The 25,403-nt window shown below is 36.3% G+C and overlaps 1 protein-coding gene across 2 annotated transcripts in view; it reads right to left on the bottom strand.

The window, feature by feature from the left end:
- Nucleotides 1-1,594: 1,594 nt before the first annotated feature.
- The window catches only part of SNX4 (sorting nexin 4), a 65,840-nt gene continuing 42,031 nt past the window's right edge, over nt 1,595-25,403 (bottom strand). Inside the window, exons 9-14 of one of the 2 annotated variants that reach the window (XM_082458665.1) lie at nt 16,383-16,448; nt 12,548-12,637; nt 8,643-8,742; nt 6,921-7,066; nt 5,538-5,652; nt 1,595-2,754 (exon numbers count right to left, since the gene is read on the bottom strand). In XM_082458665.1, the coding sequence (XP_082314791.1) occupies nt 2,707-2,754; nt 5,538-5,652; nt 6,921-7,066; nt 8,643-8,742; nt 12,548-12,637; nt 16,383-16,448 (565 nt within the window). In that variant the 3' untranslated portion in view covers nt 1,595-2,706. The other variant, XM_082458664.1, reaches the window with a different exon arrangement.

Raw genomic sequence — 25,403 nt, 5'->3', positions numbered from 1 at the left:
TATTTAATTTTGGCTGTGCTGGGTCTTCGTTGCTGCGCGTGAGCTCTCTCTAGCTGTGGTGAGCAGGGGCTACTCTTCGTTGCGGTGTGTGGGCTTCTCATTGCAGTGGCTTCTCGTTGCAAAATATGGGTTCTAAGCGTTTGGGCTTCATTCAGTAGCTGTGACGTGTGAGCTCGGTAGTTGTGGCTCGCGGGCTCTAGAGCGCAGGCTCAGTAGTTATGGCACATGGGCTTAGCTGCTCCGCGGCATGTGGGATCTTCCCAGACCAGGGATCGAAACTGTGTCCCCTGCATTGGCAGGTGGATTCTTAACCACTGCGCCACCAGGGAAGTCCTTACTTTGAATTTAATTTGCTCCTTTCCCCCCTAGTCCCTTCCTTCCTTTCAAATATATAAATATTTAAAGCTATATAATTTAGGAAGCAAGTACAATTTTTCTGATTTGGCCTTTTGTTACTTTATTTTTTGGGGTTACTAAACCTTGAAAGAAACTCCTAAATTTTTTTAGGGAAACATTTTCAGGAGACTCAGTAAATTCTGCCCTGGAGGAGGGTATGCATATATATCTAAAAAATGATTATAAGGCTATAAAAAGCCTAGCATTCCTCTTACATAACTCTTGGTTTTTCATTCCATTCCAAGCTGGGTGTGTGTTTATTCTAAAGATGCTTGAATTTTAAGAACCCCCAGTTCCTTTGTTGGATGCTATGCTGTAATTACCAGTGACTCATTCATCAAGTTTTGGGATGTAACTGAAGGCTAGGTATGACTTCAGTTAATTTTAATGCTCTGACCACACTAACTGCATCACTAGTACACGGTCAAGATGAAATTTTCCTCTGTTACTAAGTATTTACATTTATGTAATGAATCTTCTTTCTTTAGTTATTGCTTATATTATCTTTTTATATTTATCTTTGGAGATCTAACTCACCCTTTAAATAGTTCATTTTGAGTTCTGGTTTTTAAATACAGAAAAGGGTTAATGCATATAGATTTTCTTTATACTTCTTATTATGGATAGTACCAAAAATGATTTCCATCATAAAATTTCATTAAGAGTTCTTTTTAAAGGAATTATTGTGCTATCAAATGAAACTTTTTCAAAATCAACCCATCAAGAAATTCCTACTTAAATATACATACAACCAAGTGAATATTTGTATATTTCAGAGAAGATCATCTTTTAAAACATAGGTATCAGTGGCCTTTTCAAATTAAGTTAGCTAGTAGAAAAAAAATCTAATACATTTTATATTTAGTCTAAGGTTAGGCTGGAAGAAAAGGCTTTTGATTTTTAAAGGCCAAGCTACTTTATTTCATGAGCCAAGAGATGATACAATTCAATGGAATGAAATGTGTACCTATCAAGATGACTTTTGCTTCTAACAATTTTATCTTTTTTTGAAAAAAAAAAGGTAGAATTTTTAAAATCATACATTTCAGCATCTTATTTTTAAAAAACCCAACATTTTGGCATAAGACAAATTTATACAATTAAACACTTCAAAATATAATATGGCATATATTATTTTTCCATAGGGAATCAGATACTAATAGGTACAGGCCACTTTGTTAAAATAACAAAAATCATATGAAAATCAACACAATACTTCATTTATTTATTGTATAAGTTTGGCAAACAGCACAAAACTTCAGCAACATTTTAAACATGTAAAAAAGTCAAATGCTGAACAGTACTGGAAATCTTTTTTTACATAATTAGTAATAATGAGTACACATGTAGGGTTTTGCAAAGCTAGCAAAATACCAAGGGTGCTTAGCTTCTGAACATATACCACAAAAACACACACACAAAAGCAATATAATTTATCTTTACAAAAATTACAGCCAAGCAATAAAAAAGGATGTTAATAATGAAGATACTAACACATATGTTCACTACATATATCTTATACAATGAAATGCTACACTTTGTACCCTGAAATGCCATGTGTAGCGAGCCAAGCAGAGTCAATTTAGGCTCATCACTGAGGTTAAGAATTATCTGAGAATTTAATGCTCGTATGTAACATACTCAATGAAACCTTGCTATATACCAATTCCTAGATCACAACAATGTACTTTACTATATATCTGAGAAGTTGAGTCTTCTTTGTTGGCAGTGTAAAATTTTTGACTAGTATCAAAATTCTGGTAAAACACACATTGAAGGCATTTTCTAGTGTATGCAATGTTTGGGGGCAATGTGGGAGAAATTCTTAGATTCCACACTAAGTTTCTGCTGAGGTTTGTCAAACCAAACAGCTCAACTATAAGGCAAGGAAAATTAACCCCCTATAACAGATTAGTGGGTCTTACCAAATAAAGATAAGAATTCAATCTTAGGAAAAAACTCCCTACATAAGCAGATCTGAAACAGTGGGCACTAAAACGAACATCTAAAAATTACCTAACATCTTGATATTCAGTCATTGGTTCAGAAGCCTGACAATTTGTTGGTATATTTTATCTAATTAACATTTTTAGAATCAGCACCAGTCCCCAAAACCTCAAATTATAATATTTAATCTTCATTAAAATACACCCTTTTGTGCTATATTAACACTACAATCAAATTAAAGAAAGCTGAATTTACTCAACTTATTATATATTTTTGTGTATACTGGTAGCAACTTAAATTTTTCTATTTACTTGTGCTTCTGTTTTGGGGCACTTTGATTGAAGAGAAACTCATTTCACAGGATTACATCTTGCTAAAGCATTCCTTAGCATTGGTCCAAACTTGAATTCCCTTTAAAAACAAACAAATCAAAAAAAAAAAAAAAAAAAAACTTAAAAATGTGATTTTGGAAGGATTCTGAAAGCCCAAGTATTTGGCTTACTGGTATGCTAAGTTTTACTTTTTGGAATAATTAACAAGTCCAGCAAATAGGACACTTCTTCTGGCAATAGCTAATATAAGTAAGTCAATGTCAAATACTTTTGAAAAAAAGTAATAGAATCATTTGTATGAGCCTATCTTCAAAACAGAATTCCTACAACTTCTATTTGAAAAATTCACTTACTCATATCACATATTCATATCATTTCTATTTATAAACCAAACAAGTTCTGTAATATTTGAAACAAAAGAAAAAACTTATTAGTCTAACAATTAAATATAAATTAATGAATTATTAATTTATTAGTCTAATAATCAGTATTTTGATAATTAAGTACTAATTAAGTACTAAGTTATCAACTCCCTTTCAATGGTTATAGCAGGCAATTTAGCAAAAAACTAATATGCTATAATATACCTAACATGCTTAAACAAAAATGCATGTTTGAAACTGGGGAAAAAATGCATGTTCGGAAAAATGTAACGGTAAAATCTAGAAAGTGGTAGAAATAAAGGTATGTTTTCAATAAACAAGATATATATTTGCCAATAACTGCTAATTTATGAAGAAAGAATATTTTCTTTAATATTTAAACATTAAAGTTTGTCAATATTTATTGAGGCTTCAAACAATAGGAAAAAAAATTAATCTTTTTAGCTTTTCTTCCTCCCTGATGGAATACAAAAAGAAAAAAAAAAAAAACCCACAAAAATCTTTTAAAATGTCCCAGATTGCCTGGATAAAGTAGTATCTAATGGAGTATTCGTTGGTAGAATGGATAAGATAGATCTCATGTGCACTGTCCTAGTAAGACATCCATAAGACAGCAGATTAAAAAACAAAAGCTACACACTAGCACATATAATGCAATCCTGTTTTTGTGGGAAAGGAAAGTGTATATTTTCTAAATGACTATATGTACAAATGAGTCTGAAAAGATAAACATGAAGATGTAACAGTGTTGAGTTTTCAAAAAGGGATTTGGGGAAGGAGGAGTAGAATTTTTACTTAATATGCTTCTGGCTTATTTGAAATTTTTACAATGAGCATATATGTTCTTTTTATGATAATTTTTTTTAATTTAAAAAGATAAAAATAACTTGAAATATATAGATACCCACATTTACCAAAAAAAGCTGATGTTAATCTTGATTTCTCCTACTTAATTTTAAGTTTCTAAAGAAAATAGCACTGTAGATTTTGAAATATAAGAATCTACTCCACTTAGGCAAGAAAATAAAACATGAAACACTGTAACACTGTTTCTAAGAAATAAGGTAAACATACACTCTTATTAATCTCATGTGAGTAAACTCTTGTTTACTCTAGTTATTATCTGAGGATACACTAGATATCCAACAGTGTGTCCGCACATACCTACAGTAATATCTTGTTTATCCAGAGATTACTTTTTAGCACCCTCAACCAGCTCACCCTAAGCAAAGTGGCAGGGGGAAAGTCCTTTGAGCCATTATACAAAATCTGCATTCTTGGAAAAGAAGCAAATGGGAGATCACAGGAACCTATTAATGAATCTTTTATAGAAATAAAACAAAACAAAACCAACTCTAAAAACCTTTGTTTTCTGATCTTTCAGACCACCGAAGAGTTAAAAAGACAGATTAGAAAGACTGTAAACGTGAAGCAGCAGAAGGAGCTGATGGGATGACAGCAGCAGAGACAAAAACACCCCAAACTACAATATATTCAACCATCAGCATTTGCAGATTGATCAGTCATGGTTTTAACTTCTCTCAAGTGACCCCAAAGATCTACAACATGAAGTAACTTACAGTTTCACTGAGGCATAACTATAAATTTGGCCCAATGACTAATGTGTGAGTCTGTTGTTTCTGTCTCAAAACATCTTTGTTGTCTACTGCTATTTCTGGTCATACAAGTAAAAAGGGCTAAGAAAGTGACGGTTCCGAGCCAGAAAATACAAACTTTGGATAAACTAAAGCATAAGGGTGTTTGTATGAGTGTGATTTTTTTCCCTCTAAGAATGTCTTCATAAATATGGGAATCCATCTTACTATGTGATATACTGAGATAAAGCATGTTAAATCGCTCAATAAATTGCAAAGTGCTAGAGAAATGTAAAGCGCTGGGACTGACTGGTGGTCGCACAGGCAGATCCTGGGTTATGAAGAAGAGGTTAAGGAATATTTTGTATTTTGTTCTTATAACAGCATTTTAGAAAGATCTCCATCACTGCCAAAACATTTATTTTAACCAGAATAAGCTTCAACGTCCATGCATTCTACTGAGATGTCAACTACGTGAAGGGTTTACTCTAACAAACCGTATCGCAGCCACAGTTTCCCAAAATAACACTGAAACCATTTTCCAGTCGAAGTATATATCACTGTTAGGAATGGTACTGTACTGCAAGGGCAGTAACCTTGGGACATATAACCAAAGTAATGTTGTTAGTACATATTTTCACATAGAAGTTATAAACGGGGCATACAAATTTGGAACTTTAGATGAGTAGAGACTCGGTAATTGATATTTTGATTATGACCCTTCTTTCAAAATTAAGTAGAGAAACTGGGAAACATTCTGGAAGAGAAGAATGGACTTTAAAAATGAAAATGATAAATACTTTGGTCCAAATAAGAAACTGATTTTAAAGAAATTTGCAGGCACTTCTGAATATACTTGTACCCTCACTGAAACCAAAACCTACCTTTTTGCACATACTGATCTGCATGACCGCATAGCTTATGAGGGCCTCCTTTAAATCATGGTTCTTTTGTTCTTTGAAGCGTTCAATATCAGCCCAAGCATTTTTGACAAATTCTCTGAAATAAAAGGTATAGTCATTATTATTATTCTTATTTAAATTAAGTAAACTATGTATTATAAATTTGAATAACCATTTCTCATTTGATTTGGGTTTTTGTCTATATAGAGGAAAAAGCTATTGCGTGTATAAGATTGTTCTATTTTTTCTCTTCCTAAAAATTACAGTGGGAGAAAAAGCATACAGTCATACACTCATCTACATTTTAATAATCTCTATTTTGCCACAAGAATTCCAGCTTCAAATTATTCCCATAAAACAGATGTAAATGGCTCCCTGAACCAGCTCATAAGCCTAACAGATGCCACATGAAGTTGCCTTCCTGGGGTCACTGGAAAACATACATTCTTTTCAACAAGATGGATTATGTATCACATTTATCATGTGCTTACTTTAAATGACAACTAGAGTTTTAAAAATTCTGAGAGCAATTTGTCTTTTTTTTGGCTGCACCTCCTGGCATGTGGAACTTCCCTGACCAGGGATCGAACCCATGCACCCTGCAGTGGAAGTGCGGAATCTTAACCACTGTCTTTTTAACTCTATTCATGAGAGTTTAATTTGACTTACTTGATGCCAGCAGTTCTAAAAATTAACAAAACCACCTCCAAATCAGTGATACACTCTTGGTCTGCCTTGGTCTACTCAACAACTATCAGATGAAAACAACAATATGAAAAATGAGCCCAACAGTCATGGCAGACCTTTGAGAGCTGAATTTCTAAAAATATTTATGGAATAATTACATTCCGAGCCCTATGCAAGGTGTTGGGACATAAAGATGAAAGAGACATAGTCACTGACTTTGAAGGGTTTGTAATTTAGCCAGGGACAGTCACACTGTACAACCAACCACCCAATACAAAACTGCCATGCAATAGTGGCATGACCAAGTGCTATGACAGCCTGTGAGGATAAGAGAAAGCTTCACAAGAGAAGTAATGCAAGAGCTTGGCACTGGAGAATGATCAGGCTTTTAACTGACAGAAAAGGGCAGAGGGGATGTGCAAAGGACAGAAATCATGAAAAGTACAGGAAAATAATATTATGAAGCTTAGATACTTTCTTCTTCCTCTTTCCCTGACACTAAAACAACTGTTTCTATGCAACATGATTTTTGATTACTCAGATTTCTTAGGAATACTCAATCACTGCATTTTAGAAGAACAGGCTACATCCAGGGACACTGGTGAAGCTGGGAATGGTTATAAACAATGTCACAGAGTCTACATGTCTAGCCATGTTAAAACACCTCAGCATTTTTACCTGCCTTCCTGATTTTTAGACTTAAGTTGTTGTTCTCCTTCATTTATTTGTTCTTCTAGCACCTTTATTCTGGCTTCTCTCTGCTCTGGAGTTTCTTGACCAAAGAGCTTGGTAGTCATTCCCTTCAAAGAAAATGTTCTCACGGTCTAAAATGAAATAGAAACAGATGAATGGATAAACAACACACATACACTGAAATATTATTCAGCCTTAAAAAGGAAGGAAATTCTGACACATGCTACAACATGGATGAACCCTGAGGACATTGTGGTAAGTGAAATAAGCCAGTCACAAAAAGACAAATAGTATATGAGTCTACTTATATGAGGTATCCAAAGTAGTGAAATTCACAGAGACAGAAGGTAGAATGGTGACTGCCAGGGGCTGGGTGGAGAGGGAAATTGACAGTTGATATTTAATAGGTACAGAGTTTCAATTTTGCAAGATGAAAACAGTTCTGCAGGTTGGTTACACAACAATGTAAATGTACTTACTACTATTGAACTTTACCATTAAAAATGGTTAAGATAATAGATCTTATGTTCTGGATATTTTAGCACAATTATTTTTTTTTTTAAAAAAGGGGAAATAGCCATTTCCTCCCTAGCTCAGACAGAAAACACCACAAGCCTTACAACCAGGGGGCTACTAATAAGATTTCTAACACTGGAAAATATGGAAGAATCAAAAAGGGAAAAATTTTAACTGAGCTTCTTCATCATATGGAAAACTTCTAGGTGAAGTATCAGGCAAGTTATTTCTTTATGTTAGTGATCATATTTTTTCTAATTACTCTGTGATATAAAAAATAGATAAAATTCAACAGGCAACAGTGAAAATAAACTAAAGAAACTATTTAAAATCTGTGTAACTCACACTAAAACTTGGTATCTATTAGTAAAACAGGATGCCTAAATCCAAGCCTCAAGCTTCACTGCTTTACCATTTCCTCATTCTCTGGAGTTTACTGAGGGAAACACATTTAGGAGTAGAGAACCAAGCTCCCTGAAAATAGACTGGGAATTTCCCCTGGATTTTAAAAATAAATCAAGACAGTGTGTACCTGTTTCATGGTCAGAGGTCTTTTCCCACATATCTCTATGTGGGTAGCCCACAAGCACTTTCACAAGTAAAGTACTTGTTAACTATGAAATGACTCATAAATGGTGGCATTGTAACTGCTTCTTTACTTCCAGATTGTGTGCTCTCACCATGACAGCTTTTTTATTCCAGTGAAATAGCTGGACAGTAGAAAGCTGATTATAAAAATGATCTAAGTCCAATACGATCAGGAATTTTCTTCACAAGTATTCACTGTAAGCATTCAAGAATAAAGTACACAAAAAGCTCCCTGTTAGGAGAGAGGCACTGATTCTAAAAGGGCAAAGTTTTTCAAAGTTAACTAAAATTTCTATAATATACCAGGTAAAATTAAACCTGGCAAAGGTCATTATTTCAATCCCAAAGAATAATGTTTTTTCACTTGGACTTAATCAGAAAAGAGATGGTTCTTATTACACACAGCAATGTTGGCAAAATTTCTTACAACACTATATAATACGTGTTTTAATGGCTTACATCCTTTTATATCAAGATCACAAACAAAAGAATTATAAAGTTGCCCACAAATTATTTCCCTGTAAAAGCTCCAGGCATCCTGCAGCCCATTCCACTTAAGGTTTGCTATAATAGTACCAGAGACCTAAATGGAAAACCACTCACCCCGGTTGCCAGCTCCTCACACTGCTGCTTCTTGGATGCCAAGTCCTGAGCAGCCATCTCCAAATCATACTGCATAAGTTCATGTTTCCTGCACACAGCCCTAGGGATGAAAGAAAGTGCTGCCATTTAATTTTTGTGGCTTCTCCATTAATATGTTAAAAAAATTTTTTTCAGGGGTAAAGGGGAGGCATTCACGTCTTACTACGGTCAGAACTTTTATATACAGAATTTTCAAGTTTAAAATGTAGTAGCCCAACATTAAAAATTTAATCTAGCAGAACCTAAGCATAAAAACTTTATATATACTTAAAACAAAAAAGGTTGTTTTCCAGATACTTGCAACATTTTTTTCAATAAACATAACCATTATCACATACATTTAAAAAAAGCTTTTGTATAACATAGGAACTAATGCTATAATCTTACATCACAACTGAGTATTGTTTAAAAAGACATTATCTCAAAGCTTTCTTCTTTTTATTTAGAAACGTCTATTAGTTTTTATTTTCATAAAAGTAATCCATGCTCACTGAAAAAAAAAAAAGGATTCTAATACAGGAATGCACAAAATAAGTTTCAAGAACGCTCTCTTTTCCCCAGTTCCACTATCCAGACATAATTCATGTTAATAGATAGTATATATCATTCCAGACTTTACCTAGGCATTTACAAATACACATATCCACCCACCCCCAGTAATTCTACATCTTTTCTTTCTCAACTATTTATATACCAAAGACACATATGTTTCTGTATCAATACACATTAATCTTTTCTATAACTTTTAAGAGCTGCAGAGAATTACACTGTGTTCAGCAACTTTCTTTTGGTCCGTAACTTGAAAACACCTTGGTGTAATTTTTTTTTTTTAATTTATTTATTATTTATTTTTGGCTGCATTGGGTCTTCATTGCTGCGTGCCAGCTTTCTCTAGTTGCAGTGAGCGGGGGCTACTCTTCATTGCGGTGCGTGGGCTTCAGTAGTTGTGGCACGTGGGCTTAGTTGCTCCGTGGCATGTGGGATCTTCCCGGACCAGGGCTCGAACCCGTGTCCCCTGCATTGGCAGGCGGATTCTTAACCACTGCGCCACCAGGGAAGTCCTTGGTGTAACTTCTTACTACTCAAAACTCTAGAAGGAAAAAGGCTAACAATGTGATGTTTTCATACCAGCTACTGAACAACTAAAGGAATATTGCTCCTCTGTTTTATTAACAGAATTCTTAGGCTGATTTTAAAAGTGATAGGGGACCGTTGGTAGTGCCAAGACTCGTCAGGACGTGCATACGGTCTCTTGCTGCCTGGTGTGGGGTTTGCCATGGGCTGGCAGCCGCCCACTTCCAGTTGGCTTTTTACTGAGTTATGAGGTGCCCGGTGTGGGGCGCCAGTCCAACTGGGGCGCTGCTCCTAGCCGGGGCAACCTACTTAGCTGTACTTTTCAACTTCGAAATTTGGCAGGAGCGACAGCAGAGTTGTTGCCTCTTTGCAGTGGTAAGTTCTCTGTGCTAGTCTATCAGATGAACGGCATTTACTGTTTAACTATTCCCACTGTATACTGTGCCAGGCTTTCTTAATGGAAGGTAGTTTTATTACTTGTGTTCAGAATGATGAAGTTTTCGAAAGAAAAGTTACCAACTGAATTGACGATATGCTGCCCAGTTGCTACTGGACTAGGATAAAACTGATTAAGACTTAAACGGTATTAAAAAAAAAAAAAAAAAAAGACTTAAACGGTATTAAGTCGCTATATTACTTAAAGTAACCTTTGTATCAAAATAAAACATTTTGACTTTAATTTCAAAAACCTTCATAATACTAATGAAAATAAGTTACTGACATTTGTTGAAAGAATATTGGTTTGAGAGATTTGCAGCTTATCTAGCTGTGCCTTGCCAAAAATTAAATTTGTCCACCGTGGTTACTTAAATTTTGTATAGGTTCCTTTCAATTCCATGGCTCTTGTGTAATATTAGTGATAATGTAAAAGCGAGCTTTTGTACTTGTTTCCTAGTAAGATTCCTTTATTTTCTGGAACGTTATTAAAACCAGGGAGCTCTGTTGGCAGTTACCCTTTTGGACATGGATTATGTTACCTTGTGCTCTGGCTTTCTATTTGTGTCCTGCTTCCCTACCATATTACAAGTGTTGAAAGGGCAGTGATCTAATAGATTACCTTGTCTTTCCATCTCCTCATGGCTTCCTATAAGGATCATTTGAGCTAGGAAAGTGACTGGAATTAAGGCAGTAAAGTTCTTGAAGCAGTTGTTAAAACAGAAAGTAGGGGGCAGGCAGAAACCATTTTCTTCTATGTATTATATGTATAACTGGACAAGATGATAGAGAGTAGTTTTAAAATCAAAGATGGGAAAATCGGAGAAAACTGCCATTCCCCACAGCCAGCTTGTTCATGGTATACACTTGTGTGAACAACCAAAGATTAACAGACAGAAAAGCAAATGTAACTTACCACTAACCAAGATCACCTCTGCAAAAAGAAATGAAAATAACTTTTGGCAGGATTCTGTTTCATCTGATATAATTCAGAAGCAGGAAAAAAAGCCTTTTAAAAATACTGAGAATATTAAAAATAAGCATTTGAAGAAATCATTTCTAACTGAAGTGAGCCAAAAGAAGAATTATGCTGGGGTAAAGTTTAGTGATCCACTTTCTCCTAGTGTTATTCCAAAGCCTCCTAGTCACTGGATGGGAAGCACCATTGAAAATTCCAACCAAAATAGGGAGTTGATGGCAGTACACTTTAAAACTCTCCTAAAAGTTCAAACTTAGATCTCAGATTTCAGTATGTATGTAAAACATAGCTTTTCCAAAATCCCTGGACTCTTGAAAAGCAATGGTACAGAAATGGAAAATTACCTTGTTGCAATATACAAGGGCAAAAGATGTTTAAAAAATTACAAACAGCTTGTATTATATTTTATATTTTGTAAATACTGTATACCATGTATTATGTGTATATTGTTCATACTTGAGAGGTACTTTATAGTTTTGTTATGAAAGTATGCATTTTGCCCTGCCCAAATGGTAGGTGTTTTGTATATATACAATGGAGAAAGTTTAAGTGTGCTAAGGCACATGAAAGACCAATTTATTTGCACAAGGTACTGAGATATTTTTTCAAGAAACAGCTGTCGAATCTCAAGGTGAAGATCTCAGTGTGAACAGTTTACTAATGTACTACTGCAGTTTAAATCTGTGGCACAATCATTGTAAATGTGGGGTTTGTCTATGTTTCTCTAAATTGATTTCTGCCTTCTAATCTGTAATTACCAGAAAACTCCTATTCCCATTTTTACCAAACTTAATTTCTGGTTTTTGGTTTATATCCATTCAAATTTAAAATTTTAATGCCAACAAAATCGGTTGTAATCAAATTTTAAAATAATAATAATTTGCCCCCCAAAAAAGTGGTAGGAAAACAATTCATTTTTCTAAACTGGCCTATCGCCCAGAGAATTGTTTGGCTCTGTAGAAGATACTATAAAAAGAGAAGACAAAGTCCTGACATTAAGAAGTTTTACAACCTTACTAAGGAGATAAAATATGCAGGTATGGAAAAAATTACAGAATTTAAATGGTAATATACAACCTAGCGACAGATTATGCTACACAGTCTCAATCTGTACTTTGCTTCCAATCTTCAAACTGGAAAAAGTAGAACAACATACAGATAGACCTGAAGTCTGAGACTAACAGGTTTTATCAACATAATGCTTCAAGCACAGGGCTCATCTTAAATAGCTATGTCTAGCCCTCTGTAACACACAGGAATACAATGAGACCTCATTCAATATCTGGGGGAATGAACTCATTTAAAAATCTTTATTTTAGAGTAGCATATGAGTGGTGACCAGCCACAGGGCTGCATCTGGAACATGTATTATACTTACCTCAGTGCTTCTGCATAAAAAAGATACTCCTTTAACTGATCTGCATAATGTTCTTCATCTTCTAAAATATCATCAATAGAAGATGCATACCTATTTAAAAAACATTGCAAATGTGTATCTCAGAAATAACTAAATTTCCTTGTCAATTGCATCATTATGAACTTTCATCAAATCTTTAACCGTGGTCATTTTTAAGTCTTTTGTCATTTACAGACAGTTCTGGGTGTACTCTGATGCTTTTGCAAAAATGTTCCTATAAAAGGGTTTCATCTTCAAGGAATTCATGGAAAAGACTCTGACAAGTACAGGTTTCTGGTAACTGACTACACTGCTGAACTGAATGAATAAGCATTTTCAGAACTCTAATGGAAAACTGATGAATTCATAAAATTGCTAACAAAAGATCAAGAGGAAAAAAAATTAATTACATGGGACTGAGTGAACTGATGAGGATGATTATAATTTTTGTGACTTTCTGTTTGAATAAAAAAAAATGTGATGTAAAAAAATATTTTTTAATAAAAATAAAAAAATAAAAAACATTGCATAGAGTAACCTTTATCAGGACACAAAGTATTGAAGTTCTATAGAAGGGCTATTCAAAGCGTGGTCCACAGACCATTTGCTACCCATGAGTGACAAAAGCAAGTACAGAAAGTGAGAATAAGCATTTAGAAACATTTATAACAACTTTTTAAAACTGAAGTACAGTTGATTTACAATATTATGTTAGTTTCAGATGTACAGCAAAGTGATTCAGTTATATATATATATTTCTTTCAGATTTTCCATTATAGGTTATTATAAGATACTGAATATAGTTCCCTGTGCTATACAGTAAACACTTGTTGCTTACCTATTTTATGTACAGTAGTTTGTATCTGTTAATCCCACACTCCTAATTTATCCCTCCCCCCTACAGCAATCTTTAATTACCATGACAATTTTATTTTATTTACCTAAATGTTTTGATCAGCAAGGTCTTAGAAATAGAAAAACAAAGCAAACAAAAAACGGTCCTTCTTAAGGTAGCTTAAGAAGCACTGTAATATCTTTTGTTCAAATATATTACAAAAAGGGCTACAAAATCTGTAGAAAGAGTATGAGTTTAGTATAATTGGTACATTAGTGCTCCTGGTAGCAACTACATACAGTAATGCCAAAAAGCTACAAAAGGAAAAGTCGAGCAAATAAAGATTACAGAAAATTTTAGAAGCCTTATTTTATTCTAATTCTCAATAGCAACCTCTGCTTTGATCTGGACAAGCCCTTCACTGTCGTGCCACTCTTGTTCCTGGCCTTGAGTCTTTCCTTGCACAGAAATGTGATGGGTTTTCCACACTACTTCTCCAAATCCTACCATACGTATCTCAACACCTCTAGAAATCTTCCCAGACTTCTTTAGTCCTAGTCATCACTCTACTTCTGATCTCTTATCAAAAATTGAGGACTTAAATTTTATCAAAGAAATGTCTCTTGTGTTGGTTTTCTCTGATCACATTATAAATTCCCTAAGGACATGGGCTATATCATTTACTACTTCTGTATGGTATAAGAAGCATCCTTTTTTCAAATTAATTCTGATTCCCTAGCATGGGCATAAAAGAAAAATATATTTTATGTCTCCAAGCCCACTTCATGTAGGCAAGTAAACAAGTTTACTGAATTCTAAAAACAAACAAAAAATCTATGTTAATGCTCACTGAAAAGTGATGTGTTTACAGTATTTATAAAAGTAGGCAAAATATGTATTCTGTAAATATAAATTTACATTTGTTAGAGTGTGGAATTTCCCCTATGTGACTGAAAGACATCTTGAGAATCATTGTTAAGAGTAGGAAAAACTGCCTTTAGTTAATAAATCTACAATTCTGGAAAAGTTAATGTTAAGAAAACAAAAAAGAAGATAGGTGGCTGGTGGCTTGAAGATAGGAAACATAGTGTAGGGATAAGCAGCACATCTTTGGGTAGAAAAGGGTAAATGGTAAAGATGCTTTAGATATCATTACTAAAATTAATTTTATTTAACACTGTAAATAAACCAAGTAAAGGGATAATCCCAAATTCTTGCAAATACTAAAAATGTCCAGTCAACAGAAGGCACGAAGACTTAACAAAATGGCTGAAAAGCAGCTGGTCAGCTTATATAACAGCCCCCCAAAAAATAATACTTAGATAAAATAAATATATTTTTGTCTGTTTATTATTCGGTTGTAGGAGTTCTTTATATATTACGGTTGGAAATGTTTACTCCCAGTGTGTGGCTTGCCTCTTCATTATCTTAATGGTGCGTTTGTGTGTGTTTGTGGTAAAATATAATGTAAAATTCACCTTTTTAACAATGTATTGGTGTACAGTTCAGTGGCAGTAAGTACGTTCATATGGTTGTGCAACAATTACCACCATTCATCTCCAGAACTTTTTATCTTCCCCAACTGAAACTGTACTCCCACATTCCTTCCACTTCCAATGGTGTCTTTTGATAAGCAAAATTTTTAATTTTGATGAAGTACAATTTACCATTTTAAAAATATTTTTTTCTTTTCATATCCGCTTTAAAAAATCTTTGCTTACTCGAAGGTTGCAACAGTATTCTCCTATGTTTTCTACTAAAACCTGCAACTTTAGCTTTTACACTTATGTGTATCATCCAAATTGAATTAGTTTTTATGTAAGGTGTGAGATATGGGTCAAGGTTCATTTTTTTCCATGAAGATATCCAGTTATTCCAGAACCATTTCTTGAAATGAACTATGTAAATGTGGATCTATTTCTGGACTCCAGCCTATTCCACTGATCTCTTTATCTCAATACCTCCTGATAACTATAGCTGTATACTAAGTCTTGAAATCAGGTAATATATTCCAGGCTTGTCCTTTTTCAAGACTGTTTTGGCTATTCTACGTTCTTTGAATTTACATATAAATTTTAGAATCAGCTTATCAATTTCTATTAAAAAGTCACTGGAGTTTTGATTGGGACTGTGATTTAGGAAGAATGGTCATATTAACACTACTGAGTCTTCCAATCAATCTATGAACATGGTTTAATCTCGCCATTTATTTAGGTCTTTACTTTCTCTCAGCAATGTTTATATATAAAGTTTTCAGTGTAGAGGTCTTTCACATATTTCATTAAATTAATCTGTAAGTATTCTGTTTTGATGCTATAAATGGCATTTTTAAGTTTTTATTTTCCAATTGTTACTAGTATGTAAAAACAACTTTTTTTAATATATTCATCGTGTATCATGCATTCTCATTAAATTCAGCTATTCCATAATATTTTTGGTTGATTCTTTATTATTTTCTACATAAAAGCTCCTGTTAACCGCAAATAAAGAGAGTTTTACTTCTTCCTTTCTAAGATGTATGCCCCGTATTTGATTTTCTTGTCTTACTGCACTGACCAGGACCTCTACTACCATTTTTACTAGTTGTGGTGGAAGCAGACAACCTTGCCTTCTTCCTGATTTTAGGAGAAAACACCAATATTTCACTATTAAGTACAGTATTAGCTGTAAGTTTTAGACTGAGGAAATTCTTTATATTCCTAGCTTGATGAAAATTTTTACTGTGAATAGATGTTGATATGCTTTTTCTACATGTACTGAAATGAACACATGGGTTTTCTTCTTTATTCTGCTAATATGTGAATTGAACTGAAAGATTTTTAATCTTGCATTCCTGAGATAAACTTCTTTAAGTCAAATCTATATACAGAGAGCACAATATAAATGCCAGCAAACTTTATAAAAACAGAAGAACAGAAGAATCCCTAACACTTCACCACTAATGTCACCTCAGGTTCTACCTTGAATTCTCTGGGTACTTACACGTCCATATGATGGCCAGCACTCTGCAGTCCATCACCCATTTCTTTTTCTATGGCGCTCCACTCACTAAGAAGAAAAAGATAGAACCAAAACCATCATGAATTAGATATGGAATAGTATTAAATGGACTCTTTTACAAGGTTGTTTTCTAGCTAGCTTTTAAACAATGTATAGTATCTATTTTGGATTTATTTTCTGTGACTCAAATATGCTCCTTTCCCCGAAGTTTAACAACTAAATGCAAGTGAAGGCTTTAAAATATCAGTTCAAAAGTTTGTATCTGCTGCTGTTAAGTGTAAAGCAAGTATCATACAAAACAGTTTCTGCTTACAGACAACTTTCTCAGCTAGGGTGCCTATTTAAATCAACTGTGGCGCTTTTAGAAACTATGAATGCTTACCCTGCTCTTGATCTACTTAATTAGAATCTCGGGGATAGAGCTGAGGCATGCATATTTTTAATTACTACATGGATGATTCTGATAAACACACATGATTACATGTCACTATCTTAATAGGTAACAGAAAAAGACAACTGTACAGAAATACTAGGTGTACCATAAAACTTTGATAACTTGCACTAAAGTTGCATGACAAAGTCTACTTAAAAGCACAGATCATTTTGTTGTCATTTCAGTGCAATTCTTGAAATAAAAATTCCTTCTTGGGGCTTCCCTGGTGGCGCAGTGGTTGAGAGTCTGCCTGCCAGTGCAGGGGACACGGGTTCAAGCCCTGGTCTGGGAGGATCCCACATGCCGCGGAGCGACTGGGCCCGTGAGCCACAGCTGCTGAGCCTGCGCGTCTGGAGCCTGTGCTCCGCAACAAGAGAGGCCGCGATAGTGAGAGGCCCGCGTACTGCGATGAAGAGTGGCCCCCGCTTGCCACAGCTAGAGAAAGCCCTCGCACAGAAACGAAGACCCAACACAGCCATAAATAAATTAAAAAAAAAAAAAATTAAACTTAAAAAAAAAAAAATTCCTTCTTATGGAAGATGCATATGTGTATTATAATAAAGGGGGAAATGAATCTATAATCCTAAATATTAAGGGATGACATAATTTGATATATTTCCTTCTAGTTCTTTTTATTTACTCATTTTAATATGGCTGAGATCATGCAGTATATGCAATTTTGTATTATGCTTTTTCTATTAATAGTATTTCCCCACATTATTAAAATAACTTGTTCTCAGCATTATTTCAGATGGCAACTCATAATTTTTTAACCATTTTCCTGACCATTCAAGATTGTTTCCAATTTTTCTGCTATGTATAATAAACACCTTCAATTGCATATATCATAAAAGGGAAAAAATTAAAACACTATGATTCTGTTAATCTGTAGTTTTTATACACTGTTCTTGAAATATCAGATTATATGCTTATAATACTAGAAGGGTAAAACCACACATGGTTTTTAAAACTGTCAAGGAAGGAAAACAAACATAAACATATCTCCTTCTGACAATTTTTACTCATATGTTTACCCTCAAAATAGTAATAGCAACAGTTAACCTTTTAGTGCTTTGCTGTTTATAAAATGAATTTTTAACACCTCTAGCTATATTATCTAAAGCCACACTTCCAATGCCTACAAGACAATTCTGCTTTTTTTTTTTTAATTTTTATTTTTATATTTATTTTTGGCTGTGTTGGGTCTTCGTTTCTGTGTGAGGGCTTTCTCTAGTTGCAGCAAGCAGGGGCCACTCTTCATCGCGGTGCGCGGGCCTCTCACTATCACAGCCTCTCTTGTTGTGGAGCACAGGCTCCAGACACGCAGGCTCAGTAGTTGTGGCTCACGGGCCTAGTTGCTCTGCGGCATGTGGGATCTTCCCAGACCAGGGCTCGAACCCGTGTCCCCTGCATTGGCAGGCAGATTCTCAACCACTGCGCCACCAGGGAAGCCCAATTCTGCTTTTATATACCTCTGTCACTTCAAATTCAACATATCTAAAGCCCAGCTCTTCACATGAAAAACAAAGTCTAGGGGTTTTGGCAGATTACAGGCATAACTAGCCAAATTTGTAAGGTAGCAATCACAGTTAATGCAGCTATGAGTCACGTCAACAGAATTAATGGACAGTCCAGATCAACTATCTATTGGATGTTCCACAGGTACTTCATCCATCTAATCTTTGAGCACCTTTTAATGTGCTACCAACTCAAGGTCAATATAACCAAATTTAATTCTTTTGTTTACCAAACAAGACTAAAAACTAGTTCAAGAAAGGTAAGACTTACACCTAATCATCTATTTACTCCTATTAAGTCGTTTAGTGCCGGATAAATACTTGGCATTTATAGGTTGTAGGTAAAATGAAAGAATGAACCGATAAGTGAATAAATGTGAGGAGGGAAACATGTACTGGGTTCTATGTATCAGCCACTACTAGGCACAAGACCTCTCCCCTCAAGATATACATAGTCTAGCCCTTGACTACTCAAACCGTGGTCTATGAACAGCATCACCTGGAACTTGTTGGAAATGCAGACTCGCAGGACTCATTCCAGATCTACTGATTCAGAATATTCATTTTAACAGTTCTCCAGGTGACTTGTATGCCTATTACAATTTAAGAAGCATCTGCTAAACAAAAGGTTCTAACTGGGGTCCAGGTATATGCTGAGGATTGGAACTAGAAAATGTTAACCAGTTTAGGGAGGGAGAGGAGGGAGAGGAGGGAGAGGAGGGATCCATTAACAAGGAACTATTAAAGTACAGAAGGAGGGACTTCCCTGGTAGCGCAGTGGTTAATAACCCTCCTGCCAATGCAGGGGACATGGGTTCAATCCCTGGTCCGGGAAGATTCCACACGCTGCAGAGCAACTAAGCCCGTGCGCCACAACTACTGACCCTGTGCTCTAGAGCCCGCGTGCCACAACTACTGAAGCCCGCGTGCCCTAAAGCCTGCGAGCCACAACTACTGAGCCCACGCGCCACAACTACTGAAGCCCACATGCTCTAGGGCCTGCATACCACCAACTACTGAACCCGTGTGCTGCAACTACTGAAGCCTGCGTGCCTAGAGCCCGTGCTCCGCAACAAGGGAAGCCACAGCAATGAGAAGCCTGCGCACCGCAATGAAGAGTAGCCCCCGCTCGCTGGAACTAGAGAAAAGCCCGCGCGCAGCAATGAAGACCCAACGCAGCCAAAATATAAAATAAATAAATAAATAAAATAAAAAGTATAGAAGGATTTAGCATCAACTTTATAAGAGGCATAATTGCTATCATAAAGTACTTAATGGGTGGATAACTGTCACAGATGAACCAGATCAAAGAGGGTAATAAATCTTTTGTAGCATCTGATGAAGACTGTGGACCTTTTCCACTAAGGAGGGAAAATCACAAACAAAATTTTGCATATAATTTCAGAGACTTCATGGATTAAAGACCTAAATGTAAGACAGGAAATCGTAAAACTCCTAGAAGAAAATATAGGCAGAGCACTCTTTGACATAAATCGTTGCAATATTTTTTTGGATCTGTCTCCTAAAGCAAAGGAAACAAAAGCAAAAATAAACAAATGAGATCTAATTCAACTTAAAAGCTTTTGCACAGCAAAGGAAACCATCAACAAAATGAAAAGACAGCCTATGCAATGGGAGAAAATAGCTGCAAATGATATGACTGATAATATCCAAAATACATAAATAGCTCATACAACTCAATATCAGAAAAACTGAACTCAATTAAAAAACGGACTGAAGACCTGAATAGACATTTTTCCAAAGACATACAGATGCTCAGTACTACTAATCACCACAGAAATGCAAATCAAAACCACAATGAGGGACTTAGCTGGTGGCAGTGGCTAAGAATCTACCTGCCAATGCAGGGGACACAGGTTCGAGCCCTGGTCCCACATGCCGCAGAGCAACTAAGCCCGTGTGCCACAACTACTGAGCCTGTGCTCTAGAGCCCGTGAGCCACAACTACGGAAGCCTGCGTGCCTAGAGCCCGTGCTCCGCAACAAGAAAAGCCACCACAATGAGAAGCCTGCGCACCGCAACAAAGAGTAGCCCCCACTCGCCACAACTAGAGAAAGCCCGCACGCAGCAACAAAGACCCAACACAGCCAAAAATAAATAAATAAATTTACTTTTTAAAAAAAAGATTATTAAAAAAAAAAAACCCACAATGAGATACCACCGCACACCTGTCAGAATGGCTATCATCAAAAAGAGCACAAACACCAAATGTTGGCAAGGACGTGGAGAAAGGGAAACCTTGTACACTTGTTGGTGGGAATGTAAACTGGTGCAGCCACTGTGGAAAACAGTATGGAGAGCCCTCAAAAAACTAAAAACAAAACTACCATATGATCCAGCAATTCTGTTGCCAGAGGGTAGGTTCTTGTTTTGTCACAGAAATAATTCAGTGACGAGACACAGACGCCAAGTAAGCGAAGTGAAGATTCACTGAGCAACAGTATACTCTCAGGAGGGAGAGCTGGCAAGCTCAGAAGAGCAGCTGCCCCGAGCTCCTTCTGGCAAGCTGGTTATATGGGGTGTGAAAACGGGTGGAATATTCATCAAGGAGGGAGGGACTCTGGGGTAACTTCCTGGCTTTCATCCAAGTTCCACCTTTCTGAGAGGAGGGGCTGTTTTTGTCCTTGGTCTTCTCGGATCTGCCATGGCATCGGGTGCATGATGGGTACTGCTCTGGCTGCAATGTTAATTCTATTGTAATGAGGGTATAATGAGCAAAAAGCTACATTCAGACACAAGAGGTTCCCACCTTTCTTTGCCTCTAGGATCCTGTCATTGCAAGATGTATGGTTTCCTGTCATATGACCCATGCCTCTCTTCTCTGCTCGTATCTGGCTAACTGCCTGCTCTAACAATTTCACTCCTGGGTTATAAATATGAAGAAAATGAAAACACTGACTCGAAAAGATACATGCACCCCAATGTTCACAGCAGCATTATTTACAATTTCCAATATATGGAAGAAACCTAACAGACGTCAACAGGCGAATGGATAAAGAAGTGTGGTATATATATGTGTGTGTATATACAGAAACACATACACACACACACACACACACACACACACACACACAAAATGAAATATTACTCAGCCACAAAAAAGAATGAAATTTTGCCATCTGCAACAACATGGATGGACTTGGAGGGTATTATGCTTAGTGAAATAAATCAGACAGAGGATTATGCTTAGTGAAATAAATCAGACAGAGAACTGTATGTTATCACTTATACATGGAATCTAAAAAAAACAAACTAGTGAATATAATAAAAAGAAACAGACTCACAGATATAGAGAACAAATAAGTGGTTACCAGTGGGAAGAGGGAAGGAGGGAGGGGCAAGATAGGGATAGGAAATTAAGAGGTACAAACTATTATGTGTAAAATAAACAAGCTATAAGGATACATTGTACAGCACTGGGAATATAGTTAATATTTCATAATAACTATAAATATTTCAGAGACTTCAGAGAACCTAAGTCCATCCTTATCTCCTAGCTTAAGGAATCTTAACTATAAAACCACAAAGGTCCCTCCTGCTCTAGTATTTTACAGTTCCATTAAGAAAGAAAGGAAAGAACTCCAAGAATGCCCAAGGGTCAAGACTCTGGAAAGGAATAAAAATATTATTACAACAAAAATAGAGGTACAGAACTAAATTTAGCTGCCCAATCTGGTGTTCATCAGGGATAGAGGCATGGGAGGGAAAGTCTCCAGCCCCAAGCAGGTCTATAGTAATAAGTTTTATTTGTTTATACTTCCGTATATCATTTCATTTAAACAAAGTTCCATGCTAAAAAAGGGTTTGGAAATCACTCTCCCCATTTAACCCCACAATTGAACAGATATTTAAAATCGGGCTCAGAGATCTAACATGGTTTACTCAAAAGTCAGGCATCTAATGAGAGGCAGAGCTGAGATTAGAATCAACTGCCATCAGAGTGTTCTACTCACTAATCCCAACCTTCACTTCCTTTTTTTGGCTTTCTTAATCAAAAGAGCTCTTTAGGGAATTCCCTGGCGATCTAGTGGTTAGGGTTCTGCGCTTCTACTGCAGGGTACACGGGTTCGGTCCCTGGTCACGGCACTAAGATCCCACAAGCTGCATGTTACGGCCAAAAGAAAAAAAAAAAAAGAGCTCTTCACCGCCACTCGTCAACCATATGACCAAAAAATAAAAAATAAATTATAGAATCCTTCAACAAAATACATCCTGTGCGTCTTTGAGCTCTGAGGTATATGACGAGGTTTGCATATCCCTGATCATGTTTACACATGACTCTTTGAAAGAAATTTGCTTTTGCAGTTTCCTGGAATCCCTTGAAAGGAATTATACCAACTGAATCCGGGAAAGCTGTGTTTCCTTGGTTGCTTCTATATGGATTCACAATCTATGAATTAAGATGAGTATTTTAAAATGTTCAATTAACAGAATATAACATTTTAGGCTATTAGCTCCTGACAGCTTTCATTAGCTTCAAAAACTTAGTTACTGGCACTTAAAACTCTCTTTTTTCTAGGTCTTTTGCAGAGTGAATCCCACCTATGTATTGTAAAAAATAAACAGAAACCTCAATTAAATAGAGTTGGAAGACCAAAAGGGGGAGCTCTCATGCCCTGTGTCCACAGCAGAGCCCTAGAAGAAGAAGAAAGATTCCTCTTCTTTCCTGGCCAGGTCTCAGCCAATGAAAAGCCACGGAGACTTTGTTTACTCTAGCCCTCCCAACTTCCTTTTCAAAACTCTCTATAAAAGCCTTCTCCTTCCCTTGCCCTGTGGGAACTTGCATGAGCCTTGCCATCGTTGCAGCCTGAAACTGCAATTCTTTGCTAATCTTTGCTGGAGAAATATCTGGCAGTCTATTTGTTTCATGTCAACAGTGTTTGGTCTAATTCTTGACAGGCAGATCTCAAAAGTTCCTGAAACTAGTGAACATATGGACAAGTCCTACAAGCACCTACATGGAATGACCCTTTGGCCTGTCCTAAATTGAATCAGGTGCTATATCCAGGAGGAAGCTGCAAAAAGCCTAGGAACTCAAGAAGAGCACAAAATGAACTCCTATACTTTAAAAAACAACAAAAACAAAAAAACCCAGCAACATGCAACATGAACATATTACAAAAATCTTCCCTGTTTCTTCTCTGTGCATCTAATTCCTGCTCATTTCTTACTTACAAGTAAGTTTAAGTCTTGTCACCTTTCCTTCCCTCTTTGACAGTCCTTTTCCACTCATAGCTCAATCTTTTTTCTTAATCCATTTTCTCACTTCAATCTCTAATTTAGCAAAAAGGCATAATTTTACAGTTATTTGATATATATAGAAAACATTTAAATTAAGAGACAAAGCTGATGAAATCAGCTTTATATTTCTTCCCCTCTCAAATTTCAAACCAAAGAACAGAAACACATTAAACTTTTTTCCAATTATGTGACTCTCAAGCTCTGGATTTTTTCATTACTCTTTTTTTTTGGCTGTGCCGCAACGCTTGTGGGATCTTAATCCCCAGGCCCCGGCAGTGAAAATGCGAGTCCTAACCACTGGACCACCAGGGAATTCCCTGGATTTTTTCATTACTCTTATGGTCAGTGTAGTGCCACTGACCATAAGAGTAATGAAAAAATTAAAAGGAAACAAAAAGAAAAGATAAAAAACACTCATTACCAATTGGTACTGCTCAGCAATCCTTTCCCACTTTCCTAAATGATACCCTCATCAGTGCTTCTCAAACTGGGATACTTCATCTTGGATATCTGAAGCCATCTAAGCATGGCACAGTTTTTCTGAAGAACGAATTTTAAGTTTGAGGCAGGGAAAGTTATATATATACTTAAATAACCATGGATGCTCTACAGAGTAAACTGTAAAATTTGAATAAACTGACAGAACTCAAGTCTTCAAAGATATTCTGCACTTGCCACAGCTGCTTCCAGCCAATCCCCCACGGAGCTGGTAAGGGGAGATAAAGGAGGGTATGCACTAGGATCAGTTTAAGAACTCTCCTCTCCATTAGTTTGAGACAGACTGCCCTATATCACTCCCCTCAAGCTTCCTAACCACAGAATCACCCCACCTGTTCTCAGCAGAGACACCTGCTTTGCTAAGACAGGGGCCAGCTAAAGCGGCCTCCTGCCACATACTGCTCCTCTCCTTTAAGACAGCTCTGTGCCTTCCTCTCTATCTTCTCTTCCATCCACCCTCCTACCCTTGCTCCCCCTGCAAAAAACAACCACCACCACCACAAAGAGGCCCTATACCCCTTCAAGAATAACCTCAGAGACTTTTCTTAACAGACTTATCAGTAACTTGCTGTCTTTCCTTCCTTAACCCTTTCCTGTCATTCCTAGGACCACAGCATTATATCACTCAAACCAAACTGCTCTCCAAATTAACACCGAAGATTTACCCACCCATTTCCCCTCTTTTCGACTAAATTCAATTCCTCTACAGTATAACTCCAACTTCTTGAAGTGCTCCCTTCACTTGCTTGACACTGCACACTCCTCATCAATTTCCCAATGTCTCCCTCACATTCTTTTTCTTTGCCTGACCCCTGAACACAGATATTCACCAAGGTTCCGCCCTTGAGTCTCTCACAGACTTACCCTAACCCTCTAACATTATCACCTTAACCCTACATTAAATATCATTCTATTAGGATGTAACTTTTATATACAACTCATATTCTCACCAGCCTCTCACACTGCAGATCCAAATTTCCAATTGCTTAACAGAAATCTTTAAATCAAATGCAATCTATTCAGAACAGAACCCTTTAATTCATTCCTCAAACCTGTTATATTTCCTACATTCTCTATCACAATCCTCCTAATCATTCAGCTGCCTGCAAATTAAATTTTGGTATCTTTAGCACCTACCACGGTAGCAGGAGTTCAGCAAATGTGTGCTGAATGACTGAAAGAATCAATTGATAAATCTTGTCATTTATGTCTCCTTAATAGTCCCTACTGGCAATTGCTCTGGTTCAGGCTCTTGATCACCTGCTTAAATTACCTCAACCACCTGTGGTCTCC

The sequence above is a fragment of the Balaenoptera physalus genome, assembly GCF_965194825.1.
Source record: "Balaenoptera physalus genome assembly, chromosome: 4".
NCBI classification, from domain to species: Eukaryota; Metazoa; Chordata; class Mammalia; order Artiodactyla; family Balaenopteridae; genus Balaenoptera; species Balaenoptera physalus.
Note: the sequence above shows the minus strand (reverse complement) of the source record. Positions and strands in the feature narration are given on the sequence as shown.